At 33.3% G+C, this 23957-nt stretch overlaps 2 protein-coding genes across 3 annotated transcripts; both read right to left on the reverse strand.

Moving 5' to 3' along the window:
• On the reverse strand, positions 1790 to 5192 carry LOC109330375 (trafficking protein particle complex subunit 4-like). 2 transcript variants are annotated; one of them, XM_019564556.1, is made up of 4 exons: positions 5092 to 5192; positions 4184 to 4261; positions 3499 to 3667; positions 1790 to 2179 (listed from the first exon to the last, which is right to left on the reverse strand). In XM_019564556.1, the coding sequence occupies exons 2-4, from the start codon at positions 4241 to 4243 to the stop codon at positions 1983 to 1985; spliced, it is 426 nt and encodes a 141-aa protein (XP_019420101.1). In that variant the 5' UTR covers positions 4244 to 4261; positions 5092 to 5192; the 3' UTR covers positions 1790 to 1982. The 2 variants fall into 2 exon arrangements, with proteins under 2 accessions (XP_019420101.1, XP_019420102.1); XM_019564557.1 differs by having other exon boundaries at positions 5096 to 5116.
• On the reverse strand, positions 7178 to 20934 carry LOC109329693 (nardilysin-like). The gene is made up of 19 exons (XM_019563442.1): positions 20488 to 20934; positions 20175 to 20250; positions 19986 to 20032; positions 19030 to 19142; positions 17321 to 17394; positions 17073 to 17168; positions 16851 to 16970; positions 14965 to 15198; positions 14177 to 14325; positions 13907 to 14063; positions 12314 to 12466; positions 11654 to 12036; positions 10683 to 10832; positions 10392 to 10574; positions 9521 to 9724; positions 9301 to 9407; positions 8622 to 8775; positions 7786 to 7907; positions 7178 to 7643 (listed from the first exon to the last, which is right to left on the reverse strand). The coding sequence occupies exons 1-19, from the start codon at positions 20800 to 20802 to the stop codon at positions 7400 to 7402; spliced, it is 3081 nt and encodes a 1026-aa protein (XP_019418987.1). The 5' UTR covers positions 20803 to 20934; the 3' UTR covers positions 7178 to 7399.

Below are 23957 nucleotides of genomic sequence, written 5' to 3' on the forward strand. Positions count from 1 at the left end.
GCAAAGTCACTTATATTTAATGAAAACAAAATAAAATAAGACATACCAGATTTGTTTGGTTTATGTTGTTGGTTTAGGGATCTATGGAAGTTCCCTTCACAAGGGATTGTCCCAAATTTGGTCCCATGCAACCAATTTAAGCACTTGTGAAGGGTAGGGCTTCTAAACTCTAAATATTTTTTATGTTTGGTAGTTGAGATTAACATATTAACCTCGTTGATTACTTTAATCCCTGAAATTACAAAAACGACAATTTAATCTCTAACTTTGTACCCTATCAATCAATTTAGTTCCTATGAAAATGTTGCAAAATTTGTGTTAGGAACTAAATTCACTTTATATTTGCAAAGTTATGGATCAAATTGATGTTTCTATGATCATAGAGACAGTGTAGAGGGAACTAAAATTGAGTTTTCTCTAATGACAGGTATTATTTTTAGGACTGAAACATTACAGTTGAAACAATAATCCATAAATTCCAAGTTATACACAAACTGAAGGTAACACTACATCTTGTGTTTTTAATTTCATTTTTTTATCTTTTTAATATTTATTCGATTAAAAATAGTTCCTTTATGGAAAAAATTCTTAATTCATTAACGAACTTTTACTGTGACAAACGAGAAATGACATACATAAATAACTATTTTAAATTAATCGAAACCGGCGTAACAAAAGTAAAATTAAATTAAATTAAAAGGACAAGACATGATTTTAAAAATAAAAAACCTTGCTAGGATGGTAACACAAATATCTAATGAATGCTGGTACCCACTGAACTATGCTTCTCAACAATTAAGGGTAACCCTCCAAAGGATAACTTAAATGTGGGGTTTTAAATTTCTTATACAGTGTACCACGTTATCTGTCCAGCAAGTTGAGAGACTATTTTAAGAACATCATCCATTTACTGTATGAGCTAAATTGTCTAAACTATAGAGTCCAATGCAAATAAAACATTGGGTTTGTAAAAGTCACATCAAAGATTAATTAACTCCCATGAGGATAAGATAAGGACAGACATGATAAAAATATAGATAAGATTGATACAATAAGCTCTAATCATATTCAAGATGAATAAGATGATGGTGGCCACAATGGTTATGATATGATAGTTAAGGAGGAGGGAAATGATGGTGGCAATGGTAAGATTATGGCACGGAGACACAACAATGTTGTTGTTGATGGTGGTGTGGGTTGGGGTAATGGCTGTGGTGGTTGCAGCAACAATGATGCGACGACAGTATGGTGACAACAACAATGTGGCGGCAGCAATGTTATGGGTGGTGTGGTAGTGGTGATGATGATGAACTAGCTCCTCCCATAGGGTATAAACTATCTTATTCACCTCCAATAGGAGACTATCTTATTCTATCTCTCTTATATTAACCATCAAAAGGATGCAAGAAACTCATTTAAGGGGATGAAAGTCTCTCAACATTTCTTCTTTTCATTCACAACACAAAAACTCAATCTTGCTCAGGGAAAACTGATTTCCTTACCACTCAATCAACAGGTTTGGTACATCACATAACAGGTTTGAAACTGAGTCCAGTGCATAAAGTTAATGTAGTTTATGTCAAAGTTTGGTCTAAAATATCTGGCAAGCTGAACTGATTGGCATATGAAATTACCAGTTTGCCAACATGCAACAGAACTACTTGTGCCCACTGACCTGTTTGGCTCAGTGCACCAAATCCAGGCAAGAACCTTAATAACTCTACCATCTGATACACATAAGGCACATGCCACTTCTAACTAGAACTACAGAAAAAGAATAACTAGGAAATGAGGAATCTTAGACAGTGGAATTCTGAAGAATTTGTCATTTGTCAAACACTGCAAAATTTGTTTGTAAAAAGCAAATACTGAGGGTAGGCATAGTAAAAGAGAATTGTACCTTACAAGCAATTGTGCGACAATTTTTAGATTATGTACACATCAGAATGTAGAAATGAAAAACAAAATTTGATCAGATAAATTTATCGGCCTAAAAATGCAACGCGATCCTTCTGTACTGCCTGTGTTAGGTTTATATCAAAGAGCTCACAACGTATAGGCATCTCCATCTCATAGAAAGGATTCTTCAAAACATAGTCCGTGTACAATTCATAGACAAACTTCAATAAAGTTTCCATGTGTTGTGTTCCAGGCTCACAGACCACAAAAAACTTTGTCCCTGTGTTGGAGAAGAATCATTTTCACAAATCATTGGTTTATATTAATATCAAAAAAATAAAGGTAGGGAAATCATTGGATAATTCTTCATTTTGCTAGAGACATTAAAGTATTATATCGAATGTGGAACTGATAAACAATGAAAAGACAGGCCCATTAAGGCGACAAGTCAGCCATATTACACATAAAACAGCAACCTGGCATCTAGAAATATTTTCCACTGTTAAAGAACTCAAGTGGATTGATGATTGGACCAAATCAGAATAGAAGATGCATACATGGCCTTTACAGAGGCTAGGAAAAATCGTATACAATGTATAGCCAGAATAGAAGAGACATTCATTTTATGGAAAGATTAGACTAAAAGAGGACATTGACATTTGACAGAAAGAGAAATCAGCAATTAGTGATTATTATCTGATAAATGTTAGTGCATAGGAAACTATTATATTTACAGACAGCAAGTAAAAAGTAGGGAAAATGTAACCAAATACAAATAACAGTGATCAGAACTTCAAATTTAGTGGGATTAGATATAAAAGTTCTTCTATCTGCTACCATCTACATGTTATTGTGCTGAGTCAGGTAATCAGAATAATGTATCCTGTATTGATTGCAAAATTAACTAACATCCTGTTTTTAAAACTAATTATTATGATTTTCCATTCCTGTATAATCAGGTGTCCTTAATAATAATGATTTCAAAATTTCCAATATATTCAACTTTGACCATGCATTAGCTGGTTTGCCTAAATTGCCTTTATTTTAGCCCTATCAGATGCTTTAAGATAGCAATGTAGCATCGTGATTTAAAAGGCAGCCCAGTGCACCAAACTCCCACCTAGTGGGGTATAGGGATGGTAGATGCACGCAGCCTTACCCTCGCAAGCGAAAAGACTATTTTCAGGATTTGAATCTATGACTTTCAGGTCACAAGGCAAGCAACCTTACCGTTGTGCCAAGGCTCGCGCTCTAATGTAGTATCATGATTCTAGAAGCAAAATCCAAAGAACGATTCATGTTTTGAAGAAGCACCTCAAATAAGCAGAGGTTATGTTACCAATAACTATTAAGAGCTTCTTCTTTTCATAAAAAATGTTCTAGAACTTTTGTGCACTAAAATAACTTAAACCATATTAACTGAAACCTGGCTACACTAAGCTATCTTCAAGCTCCAAGGCCTCATACAAGTTTCATAAAAACAATAGCTGGTAGTAGATAGTCCGGTCTACAATATGTGATTGATTTTAGACCTTCCATCTTTCATTTTATCAACCAGGTAAATTAGAAATTTAACATAATAACGAGTTAAAAATATACCTGTTAGTGATTGAAAGCAATGAAGATCAAATGTGTCAGCTTGGAGAAGTTCAATTCCTGCACAACCCGAAACAGGTGATAACTGCTGAGAGATGGCATGCATTGAGTGCCATAAACTAGCCACCCGCAAGCTGTCATTGGTATCCATTCTACCAGAAGATCCATAATCCTAAATGTCAAAAGAATACACATAGTTCTAATTGATTCCAAGCTAAAAGAAAATGCCCACTGCAACTATAATTAAAATATTGAAATCTTATTATCAAAACATGCAAAAGAAAGCTAAGCTATCATTGTTGCTATCTATCTTCCCACCAGGTCCATATCCTAATTATCATTAAATTCAACATATTTCTCAGACATTTTAACAGTTCTCAGTAACAAATGGCTCTATAAGCCACAAAAACATATACTGGGGAATCAATGGGATGAAAATACAAAGGCACCTTGGTCATTTATTTGATTAAGCTTATAAGCTGCAGCTCAGTCTACAAGATGAACATATGTGACCTAATTAACAACGAACATTTTTCACCTCTTCAACCAGAGAGAATTAAGCAACAAGAATAATGCTTTCTGCACCAATTTTGAACTAATACTAAAAACCTTTTCTTTGGAACCAAAAATATAACAATTTGAAGACCACATTAGTGAGCAACATACAGAGAATCCAGAATAAGTATACCTTATAGTAGATCAACCCACCAGACTTATTGATGATGTAAAGACTACATATTGCTGCCATTCCAAGTTATGCTAGAATCTGAAATAAAGATGATGATGGAGTTTAACAAGGGAACTTTCAAATTTAAAATTACCACAACAGCACAAGCTCATGATTTAGAGTAGAATTAACAACCAAGTAATAGCATAGGTGAACATCAATTAAGATAAACATGAGTATAAAATATTTATAATCCATCAATATCCTAAAATATAGAGGGTGAGTTTTGGCGCAACATAAAGGTTGTTTGCATTGTGGCCTAGAAGTCATGAGTTCAAATTCTGGAAACAGTCTCTTCCGATGATAAAACTAAAATTACATACATCTACCACCCCATACCCCACTATGTGGGAGCCTCATGGACTGAGCAGCCCTTTTTATCAATATCCTAAAATATAAAATTCAAATAGATAACCCTAATACCATGACAACCAACAAGTATCACATAACCCAATAAGAACCACAATTTATGAATATCATTTATTATACAAAAAATAATTAGAGAGATACATCGATCATGTTGCACATTCCCTTCCCTTATGTTGCATTTCTTTTGGGGAAGAATCAAGGAATTACCTTTATGCTCAGACTCTGAAGTCTGAACTAATGTGTTAACTTTATCAGGTAGATAGATCATTTCATACAAGAAAAACTAACCAAGTCTAAATTAGTTAAAGGCATGTACTTCAATTTAAATATGAGAACAGTGCAATTGATCTAAAGTCTTAAAATTGATTCTAGATTTCTAACAAATCTAAAAAAAGTTAATGAATGATGGAATCGGTGACCGAACAAATCTAAAAATATATATATAATTGTTGAAGTGAAATTGCTAAGGAAGATTGAGAGGAGATAAAAAGTGAAGTAACCTATGAATGTGATGCGTTTTTGCGAGAGATCTGAATGTGATGAAGACACTTAACTGTGCCTTGTTTGACGATGAGAAATTTGTGTGGAACCCTCTCAGAAAAAATATGGTCCGTTGGTTAGATCAAACGGCTCAGTGAAATACAGATTAAATCTAAATACAATAAAAGTTGGTAGTCCTCATATGCATCACATGGTGGTAGACATTGTACTATTTTTTTAATTTTAGAAATATTTTTATAGAAAATGATTAAATATAACACATATAATAATTTTTATGGTTAAATGAGATAATTTGTATCCTTGGAGATATTTTATTTTCAAAATTAAAATCCAACAACATAAATAAAAGAGAATAAAATATATTCTCATCAAGAAATAATTTATCTCCTTAATTTCACCTTTGATATATGTTTTATTTCTCTTCCTTCGAGAATTTTTCATTTTAAAATATATTATAAAAGAAAAAAAATAAGACATATATCAAACAATAGGTGGAGATAAATCTTCTGGTATGATGAGATACTTTATTATCCCAATCAATGTTGCGAAACTCGAGCTGGATATCAAACTGGAAGAAGTCTCATATTAAGTTTAAACGGTTAAACCGTCTGGTTGGACCGGATAATTTCATATATAATTTATCATTTTTATATAAAAATATATAGTTATATATAAATACAAAATTTTATATAATTAGTATTTATGTATAATTATAATGAAAAAATATTTTTCCATCTTTTTTAGATCGGAGTAAAACAAAACATTATAATAGTATTCTATTTTCTTAAAATTTTAAGTGAATCGTCTGGTTCATTTCTCATGTTATTCCGTTCAACCGGGTTTAACGTGGTAGACTGGAATTTCTCCGGTTCAAAGTGGCCCTTATTTAATTAAAACTACCAATCAGAGTCATTTCAAGTCCGGTCAGCGGTCAAATTGATCAGACCATTTGGTCTAGTTATCACAACACTGATCCCAATAAAAACACTACAACCGAAAAACCTAGTAGTGTGGTGGTGGGTAGGGATGAGGAACAAAGATTTATTCTCTCACATAAAATCATATATGATAAAATCTATTTAAAGACATATAACTAACATAGTGTTAGTCTAATGGTATAAGATTTTGTTAAATCTTAGGATAATTAAAAGATCAAGATTCAATTTTTTGTGAAAGACAACCACCAATCCAAAACACATTAGTTTTTTACTTGTAAGATGGAGGATAGACATTACAAAAACAGACTTAGTGGCCTAAGTAAAGGCATTAGCATAATTGGATTTTAAATATGCTAACAAGTCATACATAAATATTAAAAAAATCTAAATAGCTCAAGTTTATATAGGTTGTGTGGTTAAGGCAAAGTTTAACTCAATATATTTTAGTCCTAATCATAGATCGCACTGGAGTCATCCATGACCGGTCTTTATGTTTTGTAGGTATAGTGTGAGAGAAAAATTAGAACCCCTAGTTTAATTATATGAAGCTCCAATTTCAAATTAAATTGAGAAATTAAAACAAATTGCAATGAAAAAATAAAAATAAACACACATTTTATATTAAATAATTTAATTATACAATACTTTTATAATAAAATTTGAGCAATGAGTATGGCATTTTTTGAGTGTTAATAAAAATGGACCAGACCAAACATAGATGACGGTCTAGTATAAGTAGTTATTAAGAGTTTTGTTGAAAAGTGATACCAAAGAGGAGTATAGGCTTTTCCTCTTTTTTAAGAAGAGGCTTCTACTCATATAATTGAATGTAATCCTTAAAGATGTTTGAGTGTTTACTATTCAAAGATTCACTTTTGAGAAACTTGTCCAAATTTTCAAGTTGTGTTTTGCCAGAAGCAGCATATGGAGGTTGATCTGATATACTTGAGCCATAATTTCACTTTTGGAATTCGTGGTTACCCTTTTTAACAAATGTTACTCCTAAAAATTGAATTTTTTACCTTAGCCTATATGGGAATCCACGGAGTCGTGCATCACTAAACCAATGTTGTGCACTTGAGCCAAGACTGTTCTTCAGATCATCTAAGGTGCGCGGTTGGATACAGTATGCCAACAAAGAACGTCATAAAACACTTAAAACAATGGACTGAAATAACTTTATTGATGAAATCAATGAGTATAATTCTGAAATAAATCTATGATCTTAGGTTAACACATTCAGTATATTTTTTCCCTCAAACTTCCATTTCATTTAAGAATATGCAGCCTACAACCATCAAATGAGAAATTAAGACTCTCAATGGTTCTAAATAACACTTGAAAAATTCAAATACCCACATCTTCAAATTTAACAGACACTCGGATAAAACTTGGATGATATCTTGAATGATGCTGGGTCTGTGATGACCTGCACAGATTTGGGCAGTGCTTCAGCATCTTTCAAGTCTGTGTTGCAACCCCATACCCGAACAAGTAGCCTTCGACACTTTGGAGACGACGCTTTAAAATACGTCTTGTACCACTCGACAACATCATGTTTGTTTATGTCCCTCAATTCTTCTGCTTCCTTCTTTGACATATCAAAGATATACCTGAAAATCATAATAATTTATTGTTATCTAACAAAATGTCACAATATCTAGCAGCTGAGCCATGTTGAAATAAATGGCTGATGATAGTTATAGTCCTTCATCAACAATAACTCATAAGTTTAACTTCAGTCATGTACAGCACCTTTTATCAACAATCTGATTCCACAATCTATTGCTTTCATATGAAAGTGATGGATCTTTCTCCAGCAGCTTTGCCATTAACCCACTTTTGTAATTCTCGAACGAATCTCCATCAAGCCCATCCTGCAATCCCAATATATTTCTTTTAAACACAAGTCTTGGTTTAGCAAATATACAACAACAACCGAGCGTTAGTCCCACTACGTGAGATTGGCTATTGGCTATGAGTCTGGAAAATCACATTTCAACAAATACTTTAGACAAGGGGATTGAGTGCCAGCCGTAGGTACTGAGTCAAGGATTGAGCACAAAAGAACCTTGTGTTAAATAGAAGAAAGTGCATGCCATAAAAGAGGGAATTGCTGTTTGAAGTTGTTTTCTGATTTTTTAAATCGCTAGTCAAAGGAGACTTCTCAATTTTGGAACAAGTTCTTTCAGCATATTTTATTTTCTTTGACAAAAACTAAAAATAAACAGAAATATAAGTTTGCAGTTAAGAGAAATCCATTTGGTATTCTAATAATTGTCAGAATACCATGTTTAACTTTTCACGAAACATTCCTGCTTTTATCAGCCTCGTTCTTTACCGAATTTGAGAAAATCGCTATAAGATAGGCATTATATTATTGGAACTCATTTCCTCAGTTTCAAAATTTAGCAGCCATTATATTATTGGCACTCATTTCCACAGTTCCAATAATTAGCAGGATGTGCTTATAATTTCTTGAGCACCCTGTCACCCAAGTCATGTCAACTTTATTGCAGTTCACAGGGAAACAATTAGGCTAACAACATGGAAAATATAGTATAAGGAACTAGGAACTCTTAGTCTCTTACCAGTAATTCTTCGAGGCCATCTATGAAGTTATCAACTCTAGTTTGCAAGTAAACTGGATTGTACTCGGATGATTGAATGCAGAAACAAAACCCAAATACACGGTACGTTATTCGTGGACTACATTGGACAACATAACCAAGTTGCTCCTTTGTCCTGTATCCAAATACATATTAGGAATTTCAGCCCCAAAAAAGACAAACAAGAAGACATGAGAGAAAAAAGATGAAGAAACAGCAATATAAACTTAAATGGAAGAAGTTGCTGGTAACAAATGGTTTCATTGAATTTGAAACAGTGTTTCCAGCAAAATCAAGGTTCTATAGCAGGATATAAACTTTTATGTCTAACCGAGACAACTTCAATATCAATCCATCAATAACCTATGCACCAAACAAGTTCACAGTTATACGAGTATAAGAGGCAGAAACCACCGAGTTTCACTTCAAAACAGATGACCCATCCACATGATAAACATGTACATACGTGCATTTTATCATTTGTTTACTCTTAGAAGACATGTAAGAAGCAACAAACATTCTCATTCTAAAAGACAACTTTTGGGGAGAAACTACAATAAAGGATTCCAACTACAACCCTGAGAAAACCGGGGGACAGAACCTATTATCATTAACAAATATCATATTTGAAGATAAGATAATTTCTAGCATTGATTGTCACCTCAGCTGATTAAAAAGTGGCTCCTCCACAATTTCATCAAAAAGATCAATCAGAGCTTTCAGTTTGGTTGACTCCACCCCAACATCTTGCTCAATTTGAAAATAAAGCTTCATAAATGGCAACGGAAAGTAATAAGGATAATTTTTTCAGAGATAAAAGAAGAAATAAGTATCTACAGAATTCATTAGTTGCAAACAAAAATCAATCTAACTGAAATTACCTCAATCACGGAGTTTTTTTCCAACTTGTTCTTGACACTGACATCTCTAACCAAATTGGCACCGGACGGGAAGCAAATAACACGCTCAGCATGCCTCGACTCAATAGGGAGTGAATTTACTGGAAAATTCACCTTAAATATATTTGATATGCTAATTGCTTCTTCTTCGGACAAATTTCCATGGCATAGACCCTCAATGTATAGCTGTACACAGTTAATACATAAAAGAATAAATCTCCAAGAATCACAACAAATTAAAGACAACTAGCCAATAAAAAAGTTATAATCAAACTCTGTTTGATTAATCCATGTTCATCATGGACTCTTTACGAATCAACTAATTGAAAACCAATATATAAAGAACAAGTTATCAATGGGTAGTTATTTTCTAAGGCATTGCACTTCCATATGCTCAATACAAGTGTGCCGAAATAAAGAGCTATTTGATTGGCAAAAGTTTTAGAGTCACAAGCTTCAAGCATAATAACAAATGCCCACTAATGTACGCACCTTGGAGCTTGGTATAATACATATTTTGGTACCTGCCTTGATATCTTTTACTGCTGAGGCAACCATAGTAGTAAGACAATAAACACTGCTATAGTAAAATACTATTGCTCACTCCGGTCCTTATTATAAGGCGTCTTTAACTATCTTACACAGACCAAAGAGGGTAGTTACTTTTCATTATTTTTTAAAAAGATACTATAACAGTGCAAATGTACAATTTTACCCTCTTAACTCTTCTTGGAAATTTCACAAGTTTATTGTTTCTCATTAATGAACAAGGAACAAATGAGAGAAACGGTAATAAATGCTGCATAGAAAATATAAATAGGACCGTAGGGAGTATTAATTCTTTCCTATCTACCTGGGAGCGAAGCTCGGGGATAAATGCCTTCAGATCATCAAGAAACAAATCATTTAGATAATGAAGCTTCTCATCAACATCATAAAAGCTCTCACACAAAACTTGCAATCTCAAATATGATGAATGGCTTAGAGGCTTCATGTTGGTGTTCTTTAAAGTTCTCTCCATGTCTTCTTTTATAACCTGTTCAAATAAAGCATTGGTCCATGGCGACAAAGAAAGAAAACAGATTGAAGTAGGAAAAACGGAAGACAAGGTTAACATTATGAAAGGCAGAAACATGTCACATACCTTAAATCGATCATCTGTTGGCATAAATGATTTAGCCACTGACAACACTTTAGACAAGAGAACGGGAAGCTTCTCATTGAAACCATAGACCTTCAGCTCAAGTTTGTCACCAACATAGGACACAGAAGTTTCTAACTTGGCAATACTGGCCTGTGTACATGGACAAAGGTTCATATACAAATATATCTGAAATACAATGGACTATTCGCACCCTCCACTAACTACTTTTAACTGCAATTTCTTAAGTTGTGCTCAATTAAATAATTTCTTCTTTATCCAAGCAAGATCTTAAAATATTGCAAATTGTGATTTAGTGGATGGGAATTTAGGAAAGTGCAATTGCAAGTGGTTAGTTACTTAGTTGAGAGTGTGATATCAGGGGCCAGTTTCCCATGGCAATATATTAAAAAGATAATTTTTGTTCCATGAGAAGGGGGAAATTGAACACAAGAAAGCTATATAGGCACCGTTATGGACTCAGTTCCCACAAAGATATGACTGAATGAGATCATAGTTATGATTGATAATGGGCAAAATGATGGTTATCTGATTTTAAGATTAGTTCGTGAGGAGTTACAGAAACAACATAAAGGGATAGTTTTTTTTATGAAGCAGAATCTCTTAAATGCATAACCAACAATATGCATAGTTTTATATTTATTTCATATAAAGAAGAAGACACAGCTAAATTAAAAATATATATAATGTGAACGATAGTTCAAATTATGGTGTGTGGGTACGTAGCACTATCAAAACCAAATTATTATACTGATATAATAATTTTTAAAAGAAAACTGTGTTAAGAACCAAAACAGGAGTACAAATGGAGTGAGATAAAAAATCCTCCTATAACAAAGAAGACGTAAACAAAGGACATAATCAAAAGAAAATTTATGCTCAGATACAATTTTTCTATGATAGATATAACTCAAACAAGTGCAGTTTAGTGATATACAAGATAGATGATTAACCTGATATATGATTTCATTCAACTGATCTTTAAGAAGGTGAATGAACAGTTCAGACAGTACACAACTCTTTGCATTATCATATCCTCCCTTCAAGTTAATTCGAAAATATGTATTGGCACGAGGAACTTTGAAAGTACTATCCAGCATGTACCAGAATTTTATCAATGCTTCATCAATTATACATCTAGGAGAAGTTGCATTTGTAAAATCATTAATGCGAGAATCATCAGCGCGTATAGAGAAGTCACTTGGAATAAACTCATTCTTGGATGGAAGATGCAGAGAGGAATCAATTTCTGGAGGATTTCTCCATAACTCCATCAAGTTTTGAGCAATATCTTCTTCAACATAACGTGAACCAAACCAAGGTTCAGATTGGAAGTCTGAAAATAAGAGCATTAAATTGTTCAATCATTTTCAAAGAAGTATAACTTTGGGCACTAATTGACATGCATTGATTTCCATTAGTCCAACATGACAGGCAAATACTGTAGCAACAACCAAATCATAGAAAAGACGGAAAGGAAAAAAAAGGTTATGATCGCAGAATCATGTTTGATACGGATTATTGAAGGGCATGACTATAGCCAGCCTAGACTTTTGCCATTCATTCAATGTATAAATGCTAATTCCAATTAGACAGCAGAGAAAAAAATGCACCTTCTGACTTAAGGAACAACTTTGAGACGACATCTACTCTCATGTTTTCTGGAATGAAGAAACCGAGAATTTGTTCAATTAACTGCTCATCCCAGGTCTTGAACACATAGTCACCATAAATGACATGCTCTGGTGGATAAAATTGTAAATTTTCTGCACAATAAAATAATACAAATAAGTTAATAAGGACAATAAATCATCACTACAAATCTACAAGACTTATCTAAAATTATCAGAGTAACAATATTTCCCACAAAGAAATCAACCAAAAATAAGATAGAGCCAGATCACTCTTCCATATACTATCATATAATTGTGTGAAACGCATAACAAATAGCTCCTCAACTCAACAAATAACTTTTCCTTTATTACTTATATCACTTTCTAATGTGGGACTTCTTCACCATGTCATTCACACTTGGAATTGTCAACAACCTTTGTCAGTTAGCACTTTTTATAATCATCTTGCAACATCATTATGTAACAAGAAGTCAGATTTTTTGAAACAATTGTCAAGATTAACTGCCCACAGAGGAGAAAGACCTCTGTAATTCCTCAATAACTGAAGCAAAATAAGAACAAAAATGAAAAGAAAAGAAAAAAGTGACAAACCCAACAGACCCTTCACGGGGTCTGCTTCCTTCCTGCCCAAATGCCGCAAATCCTCACTCAATGACTAATTGCCCCCTCCAAGATCATTTCTTCCCTTACACTTTGGTGCATTTGGATGCAACATAAGTCCGATATTTTTTAAATAAGCAATTGGTTCGGGATAATATTAGGCATTTAGCTCCATAAGAACAGGGTTTTTTTAAAGGGGTGTCCCTTCCAGATATGGTGAGGAATCAAGTATTTTTGTTACATTGATGTTGTTTGCATTTTCTTTTCAAATTTTAAGATCATCCTTTCCCTTTACAGTCCCATCTCTTTTTCGTAATAAATTTCTAATTTTATCCAAAGAAAAGAAAATATATTTCCCTCCCCTTTATCCTTGCACCTAACCAATTCCCAATTGCTTCCAACCTATTGTTCCAAAAGTCAGATTGATAAAATCCCAAATCCCTCTTTTGGCCTTTATTCACAACACACACTTTTGTAATATTCACAACACACTTTATTAACCATGTGGCGCCCTGTGCCTAACATGTTATATAATGCAATAAAATTTAAGTGGGCACTGATAACATAAAGGCACGAAAAATCAAATCACACATAAAAGCATATCAAATATTAATTACGAGAAAAAATGGTTGCTCAAGTTAATCCTTTGAAACGCTCTTATCTAAGAAAGTAACACGAGATTTGTAAATGTCTCTCAATAAGCTTAAGTGACCAACTAATGTCACAAACTTAAGAACAAATTGTCTTTCCTTTCACAGCATAGAACAGAAATTAACATCGCTGTCCTTTAAAAATTGCATGGTGATTTGGATTTTTACTTGTACCAACTCCACTATTTCAAATACCACGATTTGTAAATGATGCTAATTTCAAAGAGTCACTCATCTTCATATGTTAAGAAAAATTTCAACTTAAGGGGGGAAATTACATAACTTTGTCCAGAAAACAACATTGAGGAAATATATAAGAAACCTGAAAGCTCAGCAGCATAATCATCTTGAGGCTGCTCTTCTGCAAATCTGAATTCCATGTTTCCAATATTCTGAAGTTCATTAAATATCCATTCTTGTGGGGAAGTTTGACGCAACAGCTTCAGGAATTGATAAACGGAGCCAATGATATCAAAGATCTGAGAGGTGAAAAACAAAAGGTAGGCCTTTAGAAATGTAATAATGTTAAAAGTAGAAAGCATGCATTGATCATACATATTATTTCCCCATCACCAAATAGTCATGAGATTACCTTTTCCACACCAGAGTCAGTGAGGTGTATGGACATGACAAACACAGAAGCTATAGTCGACCGATAGATTCCTTCATCCCCTACACCAGCCGATAGAGATGTTGCCCACCCTCTAGCCTTGAGATAGGAAAGCAAGCTCCCCCTGCCCTCTGAAAGGTTAATGATATTCTTGTTAAACAAAGCCACACTGGAAAACGTTGGACCTTAGATTTTAGATAAATATAGAGTGACACAGTCACTGACTGAAAAACAATATTCTTAGAAAGAACATTACATTGAAATGACAAGAATTACTTATTACTTGAAAACCCATAGCATATATTACCATTAACCAGAACTACTTACACATGTACATGGAATGGTTAAGCTCTGCAACATAATGGCTTTGAAAGGTAGAAGAAAGTTCTAGAGCGGAGAGTCAGAAACAATATCAGAAGTATATCAAGCCTTTAATTTAGGGCCAAATTATTTATTGACGAAAAGTTGAAAAATTATAATGTATAACAAAGACCAGTTTTTCCTTACTACTATTATTAACCAAATCAACCAGATAGATGATAACTCATTGCACATACTTTGAAGCAAATTTGTTGTCAAACTTTGAAATATCACAAGAAAAGAGAAAAATTGCAAAAAATAAGCTCTATTGTGTCAATTGTCAATCAATCAAATAACTTCAATATGGCTGAACTGAATATACTAAGAAACATAAAAAAATACATAAGAACGGATACATGAAAATACGAACTCTAAACCTTCTAGGATTCAGCAATAATGAGATAGCATACCATGCCCAAGGAGATGAGCCAAATAATCCTCTGGTTTCTTTAAATACTCTTGGTGTAGACAGGGCAGTTTCCATGATAAGTCGAGGATGTGAACATCTTTGACAGCTTCTAGCCAATAAACTTTACCAGATTTCCAGATAGGACCTTCCGCTGAGAACTTTGGCTTTACTTGAGGACCCTTTTTGACAGCACCAAACAGTTCCACAACCCAACTTTCAAGCAGATCCAGAGAATCTATATCATTTACAAAGCATATCACTATAAATATACCACCGCATAATGCCTTTAATGTTATTCCTGACTAGCCTTAGAACAACTTATATGTTCCAAAGTAGTATATTTACCAAATTATTTGCTTATCATCAAATTTTCATATCATACAAACCATTTTACAAATACAATTAATCAATTTAAAAACAAATACAATATGAACATTACATTGATGCAAGCTTGCCCTTATCTCTTTCTTTCAACTCAAAAGATACTCAATTGAGCCTCGATCTTATTAGACAAGAAACTCAATTCCATTTTCATTAGTAGGCCCTTCACTTATAGAAACAATTTTGTATCAAGTCTCAACTAAAACTGGACCAGAAATTATTAAAAATGGATTTTTACCGATCAACAGCAACTCCGAATCAGTACCAGAGAGATACTGATCCAGGTGCAATAGAATGAGGAAGAACTCTCTTACTTCTTCCCTCCAGATATTTGAGAACCTAGTCTCTCTCTCTCTCTCTCTCAAGTCTCGAGTACCTAACTTACGCCAAATCAATAGGTGGCCTCCCTCTGAAGTCTTAATTAACGATTCTTGTTTTATTACAATTACAATTAACAATTCTCTTATGACTATCAGTTATCAGTTACAACAGAGTCAGTTGGTAATATGCATCTAACAGTGTCTCATCCAGGAAGAAAAAAGAATTATACAAACACCACAAATAATGAAAAGAAGCCATCAAGTCTCATCCAGCAAAATGAATTATACAAAGACCATAACAAATGAAAAGAAGCCTATATTTCAAAAATTGAGGCTCCCCCTTTAAAATGAAAATAAGAATAAAATTATAGGAACCCTCGTGAGAATTCTTTGCACCATTTCCCTTTATGAACAAGGACACAAGGTAAAACATTAGTTTTGGCCACCAAGATATGAATAACATTATACCAACAAGGAGTTGGTCCAATGGTGTAAGACCTCATTGGATCCCCAAGATTCATACAAGATCAAAGGCCAAGGTTTGATCCTTGATAGCGGCACTTGCTAGGAGGGGTAGCCACATACTCGAAAGTGATTAGTTCTTTACCCAAGGGGTGAGCCGGTGAGGGGATACTCTTGTTTAATACCAAAAAAAATAGATGAGTAACGATGTTGCACTGTTGCTTCCTTAGCTGCATTGGTTTTACTATATACTATGGATCCAAATCCTATTAGGAGAACGTTATTTTCTAATTTTGTTATGTCATGCTACAATGTATCACAAAACGTGAAATTTTAGATGCCAGAAAAGACAAGAACTCTCTGAATTTATTGCTGGTAGGTTAGTATTTACTATGCAAGAACAAGCTCTTAGCACTCAATCTCCAACCTACATACAATCTGTAGATAATTCCATCCTCTTCCTAATTAGCTGAGAGTGAGAAATTAGATAGACAAAAAAGATATTAAACGGGAAAAAATCTATCATAACTCTTAAATGCTACTATAATAGTTTCTCAACTGCCAACGAATCAAAAAGAGTAGCTACAAACTTGCATCCCATGTTTGGTGCATTGAGGAAACACAACACCTTACTGCTTGGAACAAAACATGGCTAAAGTAAAGTTGGTAAATTCCTGGTTCTAAATTGAATAATAATATAAAATATAGTGAAATAGAACTTCACCTCCACCAATAACAACAAGCTTCATTAATCCACCATGGTAATGATCATTGTACAATTTAAATATATGCTCCCGCAAATTAATACCCTTCTCCATAGCATCAACCAGGCTCTTCTTATTCCCTTAATGTGCATGAAAAATAAATAAAATGGAATTTTAAATATATAGGTTATACTGAATAATTAATTGACCAACAAATCAATGACTAACATCATACAACTTACCCCAAAAGAATCTGTTTAAAGGATGACCAGGTGTGGAAGTATGGCACTGAAGTTGTTGAAGGCGGCAAGCATCACTTTGTAAAGCCTGGTTAAATTCTATGTTCGGTTTTGTACACCATTATGGTATACAGTTCAACAAAAAAACTTATCAGCAAACTACTACATACGCAACTTAAAGATCTTACTAAAATAGTTGCTGTTTTAGAAAAGGTAAAGTGGAAATCGGTAGAGTTTGAGTAGAATGATACCTGAATCTACTGCAAGTACTTCTCGCTCCATCGCCTCCGTTTTTACAAGAGGGGAAATAAAGAACTGAGAAAATCTGATAAGAAAAGAGACCAAAAACAGTTAAATAGAAATCTAACATCAATTTGGACTGAAACACCCATTGTTCTTAACTTGCATGCTACCAAACTGAATTATTACATTCATTGCAGCTAGCTTTTATGGTCAATGTAACCAGCAAAGATATTGATAATTGAGAGTGTTATTAACCAATTACCAATAAATAATTTAGCAACAAGCATTGGGATGACTACAATAATTAGCATGAAAAATCGTTGGATCAAGATAACTGGATGATGCAGGCATTGTTCCAACAAACAGTGAGATGACTAAATAACCACAACGTAGTATAGAATTTACTGGACTCCGAGGTAGTCAATCCTGGATAGCGGGATAGCGGGTAGCAGGACAACCAATACAACTAAGGAAAAAATATATATAAGTAGTTTATACCTACATATATAAATACTAAAATAGATCATATTAAAGACACATTCCTAATTAATAATCAAGATAAGAGTATTAAAGGTTCTAGAGCTGATCAAAGTTGGATGCCATAACAGAATTGTATCTCACGAAATTGAACCACGCGAAGATGATGTCAATTGGGTTCAATCAGTTTGATAAGAGAATCAATAAAGAGATGATGGGGCAAACAATCAGGGACCAAGAATTTTTTTAAGGAAAGATGGAGAATTTTCGTGAATTAGGAAGCCTTGCAATTTTGTTCTATGTTGATGAAGAGCATGTAAGCAATTGAATATGTGAACTGGAATTTGGAAGAAGAAAGGGAAGGAAGAAGAAAGGTATAACCAATTAAAAATCACATGACCTAGGAAAATCATTGTGTTAAGTAGAAGGGAAAGAATGGGAGGTTAAATTACCTAAAACCCTAGTGAAAAAACAGCTACCTATTAAAAAGAGGAGCAAAAAATACTTTTCTTCTATAAAATTAGGGTTCCACTTGCAATAAAACATGTAGCGGGTCATGACCCGCTATTTGCCCTGCGATTTTGCCATTATTTGACCTGCTACAGGTGCTACGGCCATCTGCACCACTATCCACTATGGTGTCGTGGGTAACAGTCGAAACACTGCTACAGTCCGCTATAGCGGTGCTATAGCGTGCTATTGACTACCTAGCTGGATTCATGATCTGTAAATGTTGTATTCACACATTCTTTCTTTTTTTGATAATATATTAAGAGATACAAGAGAACGGTACAAAAAGGAGGATAAAAAATTCCCAAGAACTAACGAAGAGAAACTAAGCCGAAATTGCAAAGAGATACAAATTCAAAACTAAGAACCAAAAACATGTAACAAAGCTTTCAATCTATTTGTATTCAAATACATTCTTATTCTTTCTTATGGTTTCCAACCCATGTACAGTAATAATAAAATAAACAATGAAAAAGATTTAACAGAGTGGTCTTTTTTACTTCAATAAAATTGCAGCTAATAAGCTTTGTTCCATTAACCATATGCCCAACTTATCCATGATCACCGGATACTATACAAGCTTATAGGCTGTTCACAACCAGAAACACAAGTATAAAATTTAATGCCAAATTTAAAGGCAACGATTGGAAACAACATATCTGCAAAAACTAATGTGCAAAATCATATAATAGACATGAACTCTCTCAGTAAAATGCACAGCAGGGTTTACCTTTGCAATGCACCCTTCAGGAACTCTGGCTTCACTTCAAAATGATAGCAGGTATGTTCAGTCTCTGTGTATGCATTTGATGAGCCACCATGCTTCGACAAATAGCTGTCATACTAGCAATAAAAAGAGTCAAACTGCTAGGCCTTTGAACCATAGGTTATGCTTCTTTCACATATATTAGGAGCACAATTAAACATGAAAAGACCAAGAATTCAAGTCATGCAATAGAAATTAAACTAATTAATCCTACTTAATTTAATTTTTAAGTTTCTATAGCAAAAACAACCACAAAGTCTTTTTCCACTAGGTGGTATTTGGCTTTTAAGTTTCTATAAATGGAAATAAAATCAACTGGGAATAAGAATTAGCTGAGTTGGGCGCCAAATCACTAAAAGAAAATAACATTTGATGTGTAAAGACATAGGAATCACTCAAATAATAATAATGATGCAAGAACATAATGTCATAGAAATTTATTGTTTATTCCATCAGTAACTATTGGAATTTGAAACTTCAGAAAGACCACCCAGGGACAATTTGGCATTCAAAGAATGAATGCCAGGATTGCTTACAGCTGTAAAATTCAACATAACCTGAACTGTGTATTACATTCTTACATCAAAGACTCGATACAGTAAAAACTTTCTTGGTGAAGACAGGAAAAACTCCCGAATTTGAGTCAGGCAAATGACGAAGTGAAAGACAAAATTTTCACACAGCAGTAAGACATTGTGTCTCATAGTGTATAGTACTATTCTGTCATAACAACATATCTTCTAAATCAAAATAGATATACAATGCACGAATTTCATTTCCTCAATAATACATAAAGGGTTTGATTGCTTAATTTAACACAGCATCAATACCTAGACTAGTGGTCTCACACTCTCACTACCTTTGACATTGACATAAATAAACACCGAAGAATTTCAAACACGTGACATAACCAAACAGACCTCATTTTCATCTGGAAATTCTTCACTCCCCATGAAGAGCATGTGTTCTGCAAACCAATAAACCAGAATTTCCAATTTAACAAAATTTGAAAATAGTGATTGTCCCCTCAGAAGAAGAATGAATACTTTTAATAAACAAAAATGTATTAAAAATTAAATTTTTCTTGTTAATAAGATAAATATCCAAACCTAAAAAATGTGCTAGTCCCTGTGCTTCAAAAGGGTCAGAGAAGCTTCCAATTCCAACACACATTGCTGCTGCAGCCTGAAAACAACAACAAAAATATGAATTCAAATTTACATCAAAAATCAAAAGCACAAACCCAAATACATACAACATAGCAATTCTCTCATCTCCACTCTTATATCACTACATTTTCACACATAACCCAGATCTTATCCCACTGTCACTTTTTCTATCCACAGTAATACATAGACACATGGATTCAAAGATAAAATCTAAAATCCAAATGGGTATCAATAAAAAACATAAAAAATCAACCTTTTTAGTTTGAGGAGCATCCTTAGACCCTTCTACTTCATTTTCATCATCCCCATCTTCTTCTTCTTCTTCATCATCATCTTCATCTTCTTCCTCATCCTCTTCTTCATCATCATCATCTTCTTCATCTTCATCATCGTTTTCAGCATCATATTTGGGAGGACCTTGAGGATAAATCTCGGGATCGTGAACGAGAAGAGCTCGAAGACCGTTTTGAAGTTCAACGAGACGGTATAAACGACGGTCGTTTGGGGACTTGAGAACGACGTCGTCAGAAGAGAAAGTAATGGTGGGAGGGTTGCCCTTAAGTACCATTGTTGAGTAGATACACAAAAAGTAGAAGAATGAATGAGAGTGAGAGAGAGTGCAGTGGCAGCAAAAGGAACCTTATTTCTGGGTTCAGTTCAAATCTTGTTGCTGCTTATGACTTGGGTTAGATTCTACCGACCCGAGAAGTTGGGCACAAAACAAACCTACCCTTTTGCTAAACTTTTTTTTTATCCTAGAGGAATTCATCATAAGATAATTTATCTTTTTTAATCGGCTAGTAAAGTATAAGCATACCTATCTTTTCAATATTTCTTTAAATGAGATATATGTCATGATTTTAATGGTTGAATGAGATAATTTATCTCCTTATATAAGAAGATTTGTTATTCTCATATACTAATTTCTTTCGTGGTGTTTGATTTTTCTATTAACAAGGGTTGGTGAAATATTTCCTTTTCATATTATATCTAGGTTTAGTTTAATCTTATCATTATACAAACTTCTAGTGGCAAGTGTGCTATTAAAATAAGGGAAATGTCTCAATTTTGTTAGTATATTAATTGATAGATCTAAAAAATTTATTTGACAAAATAGATAATTTTTGAAATTTTCCTATAGTACATTATTTATATTCAATGAAAAAATTGTAATGATAATTCAAATTATTATTAATGAAATAACTTTATCTCTTAAAATTTCTTTCATATTACAACTGGATTCAAAGTCGTTTGGGCTAAATTTTGTAAAATAAAATTTTTTAAGGACCAGTTTGTTTTATGGAAGAAATTTTTAGACATTATTCAGTGATTTTATTTCTTCTTGAACTAGATTGTGATAAACAAAATTTTCAAGCCAATGTGTATATTATAAAATTAAACGTAAGCCGAAAGTGATAATTGTTGTAAGGACTATGAATAGCTCTTCGTGATTGCTCTCTCACCCTCTCAGCATTTTCATTGAAACATCTTCAATTATGAACATTTTCACCTCTTGTGCCTTCATTCGGCACATTCCACCATTATGACCGTTAGTAAGGTATCATTAGATCTTTAAGTATCAAATTGAATGAAATGTCAAAAGTTCAATTCATAGAAACAATACTTGTTTGAATAAATAACCACATATCCAAAGAGGGATGAGTTCCTTACAATAATGTAAGAGAATATCGTTGGTTATACCAAAAAAGTAACCATTGCGACTACCCTCCATTATATCCAGCTACATGATAGGAAACCAACCTAGTGGGGTGATTCTAATCAACCAAACGTCCTCTCTAACGAAAACACGAATTTGATATCCTCCATTATACACCACCCATAACAAGGACTTGACCTCCATCAACACCAGCACCATATAACTTACACATCATTAACATTGTCGTTGCCACTATATGTAGTCCTATCATCATTTGCATATATTTTAATATAATATATGTCATTATACTATGCCAACAACAAAATTCCGGTTAATAATATATGTCATTATACTATGCCAACAACAAAATTCCGGTTAATTATGCTTCTACCCAAACCACTAAATGTTTGTGGATGTTTCCAATATATGCCCATGAAGAAAACTAGAGCCTAGTGTTATAAATTTATAAACTTAGTTTGTGTGTCTTTTAATTCAATTCTTTCGTTACCGTATATATCTAAACATCTAAAGCACTTATCAAATTATTAAAGCTAATGAGAACGTATAAACTAGTGTAATGAGCTAAGAATTGAAATGAAGATATACACATGATTTACATTCTCTTTTTAGCTGGGTCACCTTGCATTTTTCTAAAATTTCTTATATAGTCTTAATGAATTCCAAATCACAAATTATTGAAAAGAATAATAAGGATTAAGTATTTTTATTCAACTAAGGAACACTTTGATAAAGTAAATATTATGAAACAACACAAACAAATCTAGGCCAAACTATGACTTATTATCAAATCTTAGGCCAAACATAAAGCAACTGAATGACAAATCCTTAAAATATCTAGGAAACATATCACATGTTTTGGTAATTGCATCTCCATTTGGGTGCATTTCAATCTCTACCCCTTTAATGAAATCCACAACCATATCAAGCAAATGGTCACAGTCCACTTGTGCACGTCCTTGTTTAATTGTTTCATTAACAATTGTTGATGTAGCCACATAAGCCACCCTGGCTGTTGCTAATTTTTTGGGTACTATCAAATGTATTTTTACTCTTTTGGGTAAGAAATTAATTCATTTCGGGATGTGTTGCTCTTAGGAATGAAACACTTGATATTTTGATCATCCTGAGATTTAACGTGGCTTTACGCCACTAAACCAACACCTTGTTGTTGACTCTTAGTACCAGAAGCACTCTTCCTTGAAATGATTTTCCTGTATATTCTGGACAATAAAAAATTTCAAATCATCCAAATCAGCCAACCAAAGATTATTCAGAACATTTTCATCATTCCGAGATTGAACCAAAAGCAAGGATATTCTTCATGTTGTCCTTCTTTGCATTTGCCAATAGTGTCGCGCCCCGATTTTCGGCTGCACGATTTTGTTTAGAGTCGCCACTACATTTTATAGTTAAAAAATGTAGAAAAATCTTTTAAGCCCAATTACCTTAGGCTTTTGGATTTTTGATATCTAGGTTCGGGAGTCGGTTACAAGGTAGGGAAGGTATTAGCACCCTACGTAGTTCTTTAAGTAGAAAAAGGTTTGTTGGTTGAGTGTATTTTAATTAAAGAAAATATATTTTTTAGTCAAAAATATATATTTTGCAAGTTTTGTTTATCATTGAAAAATGTTTTTTTTATTTTGTTATTTAAAAAATTGAACTAAATTGATTTTGAGATTTAATCGATTGAAAAGAAGCGGCGTAGCGCGACCTTTCGAAGATGATCTGAGAAGAAAGAGGTCTCCATGACGACCTTGTCTCCATCTTTGATTAATTCGCAAAATTATTTCATAAGCATTTATAATTAATATTCTTAAGTATATGTATTTGTATAAAAATAATTTTTTTACACATGATAATTTTAATTATGGTAAAAAAGTTGTACTTATTTGGTTAGAAAAAATTTCTATTTGAATTCAAAAATAGTTTGGTGATGGTCAACTATTTTAAATGAAATTGTTTTTTTGGTTATTACTATGCGTTCATAAAAAAGATTTTTGTTACCACTTTGTTAGAAAAAAAAAAAGGTTTATTAATTAGTGCTA

This window comes from Lupinus angustifolius, chromosome LG16 (genome assembly GCF_001865875.1).
Source record: "Lupinus angustifolius cultivar Tanjil chromosome LG16, LupAngTanjil_v1.0, whole genome shotgun sequence".
In the NCBI taxonomy this organism is placed as follows: domain Eukaryota; kingdom Viridiplantae; phylum Streptophyta; class Magnoliopsida; order Fabales; family Fabaceae; genus Lupinus; species Lupinus angustifolius.

Bases quoted from the DNA above. Each gene is read 5' to 3' on its own strand.
- LOC109330375 (XM_019564556.1), bottom strand. From the start codon at position 4,243: ATGGCAGCAATATGTAGTCTTTACATCATCAATAAGTCTGGTGGGTTG. The intron at 3,668-4,183 runs GTATACTTATTC...TTTGACATTTAG, and splicing joins GTGGGTTGATCTACTATAAG to GATTATGGATCTTCTGGTAG. The intron at 2,180-3,498 runs GTATATTTTTAA...TCTCCAACACAG, and splicing joins TTGCTTTCAATCACTAACAG to GGACAAAGTTTTTTGTGGTC.
- LOC109329693 (XM_019563442.1), bottom strand. From the start codon at position 20,802: ATGGTACTTAAGGGCAACCCTCCCACCATTACTTTCTCTTCTGACGAC. The intron at 20,033-20,174 runs GTTTGGATATTT...ATTGGTTTGCAG, and splicing joins GGGACTAGCACATTTTTTAG to AACACATGCTCTTCATGGGG. The intron at 17,395-19,029 runs GTAAACCCTGCT...TTTTCTTATCAG, and splicing joins CTGAAGGGTGCATTGCAAAG to ATTTTCTCAGTTCTTTATTT.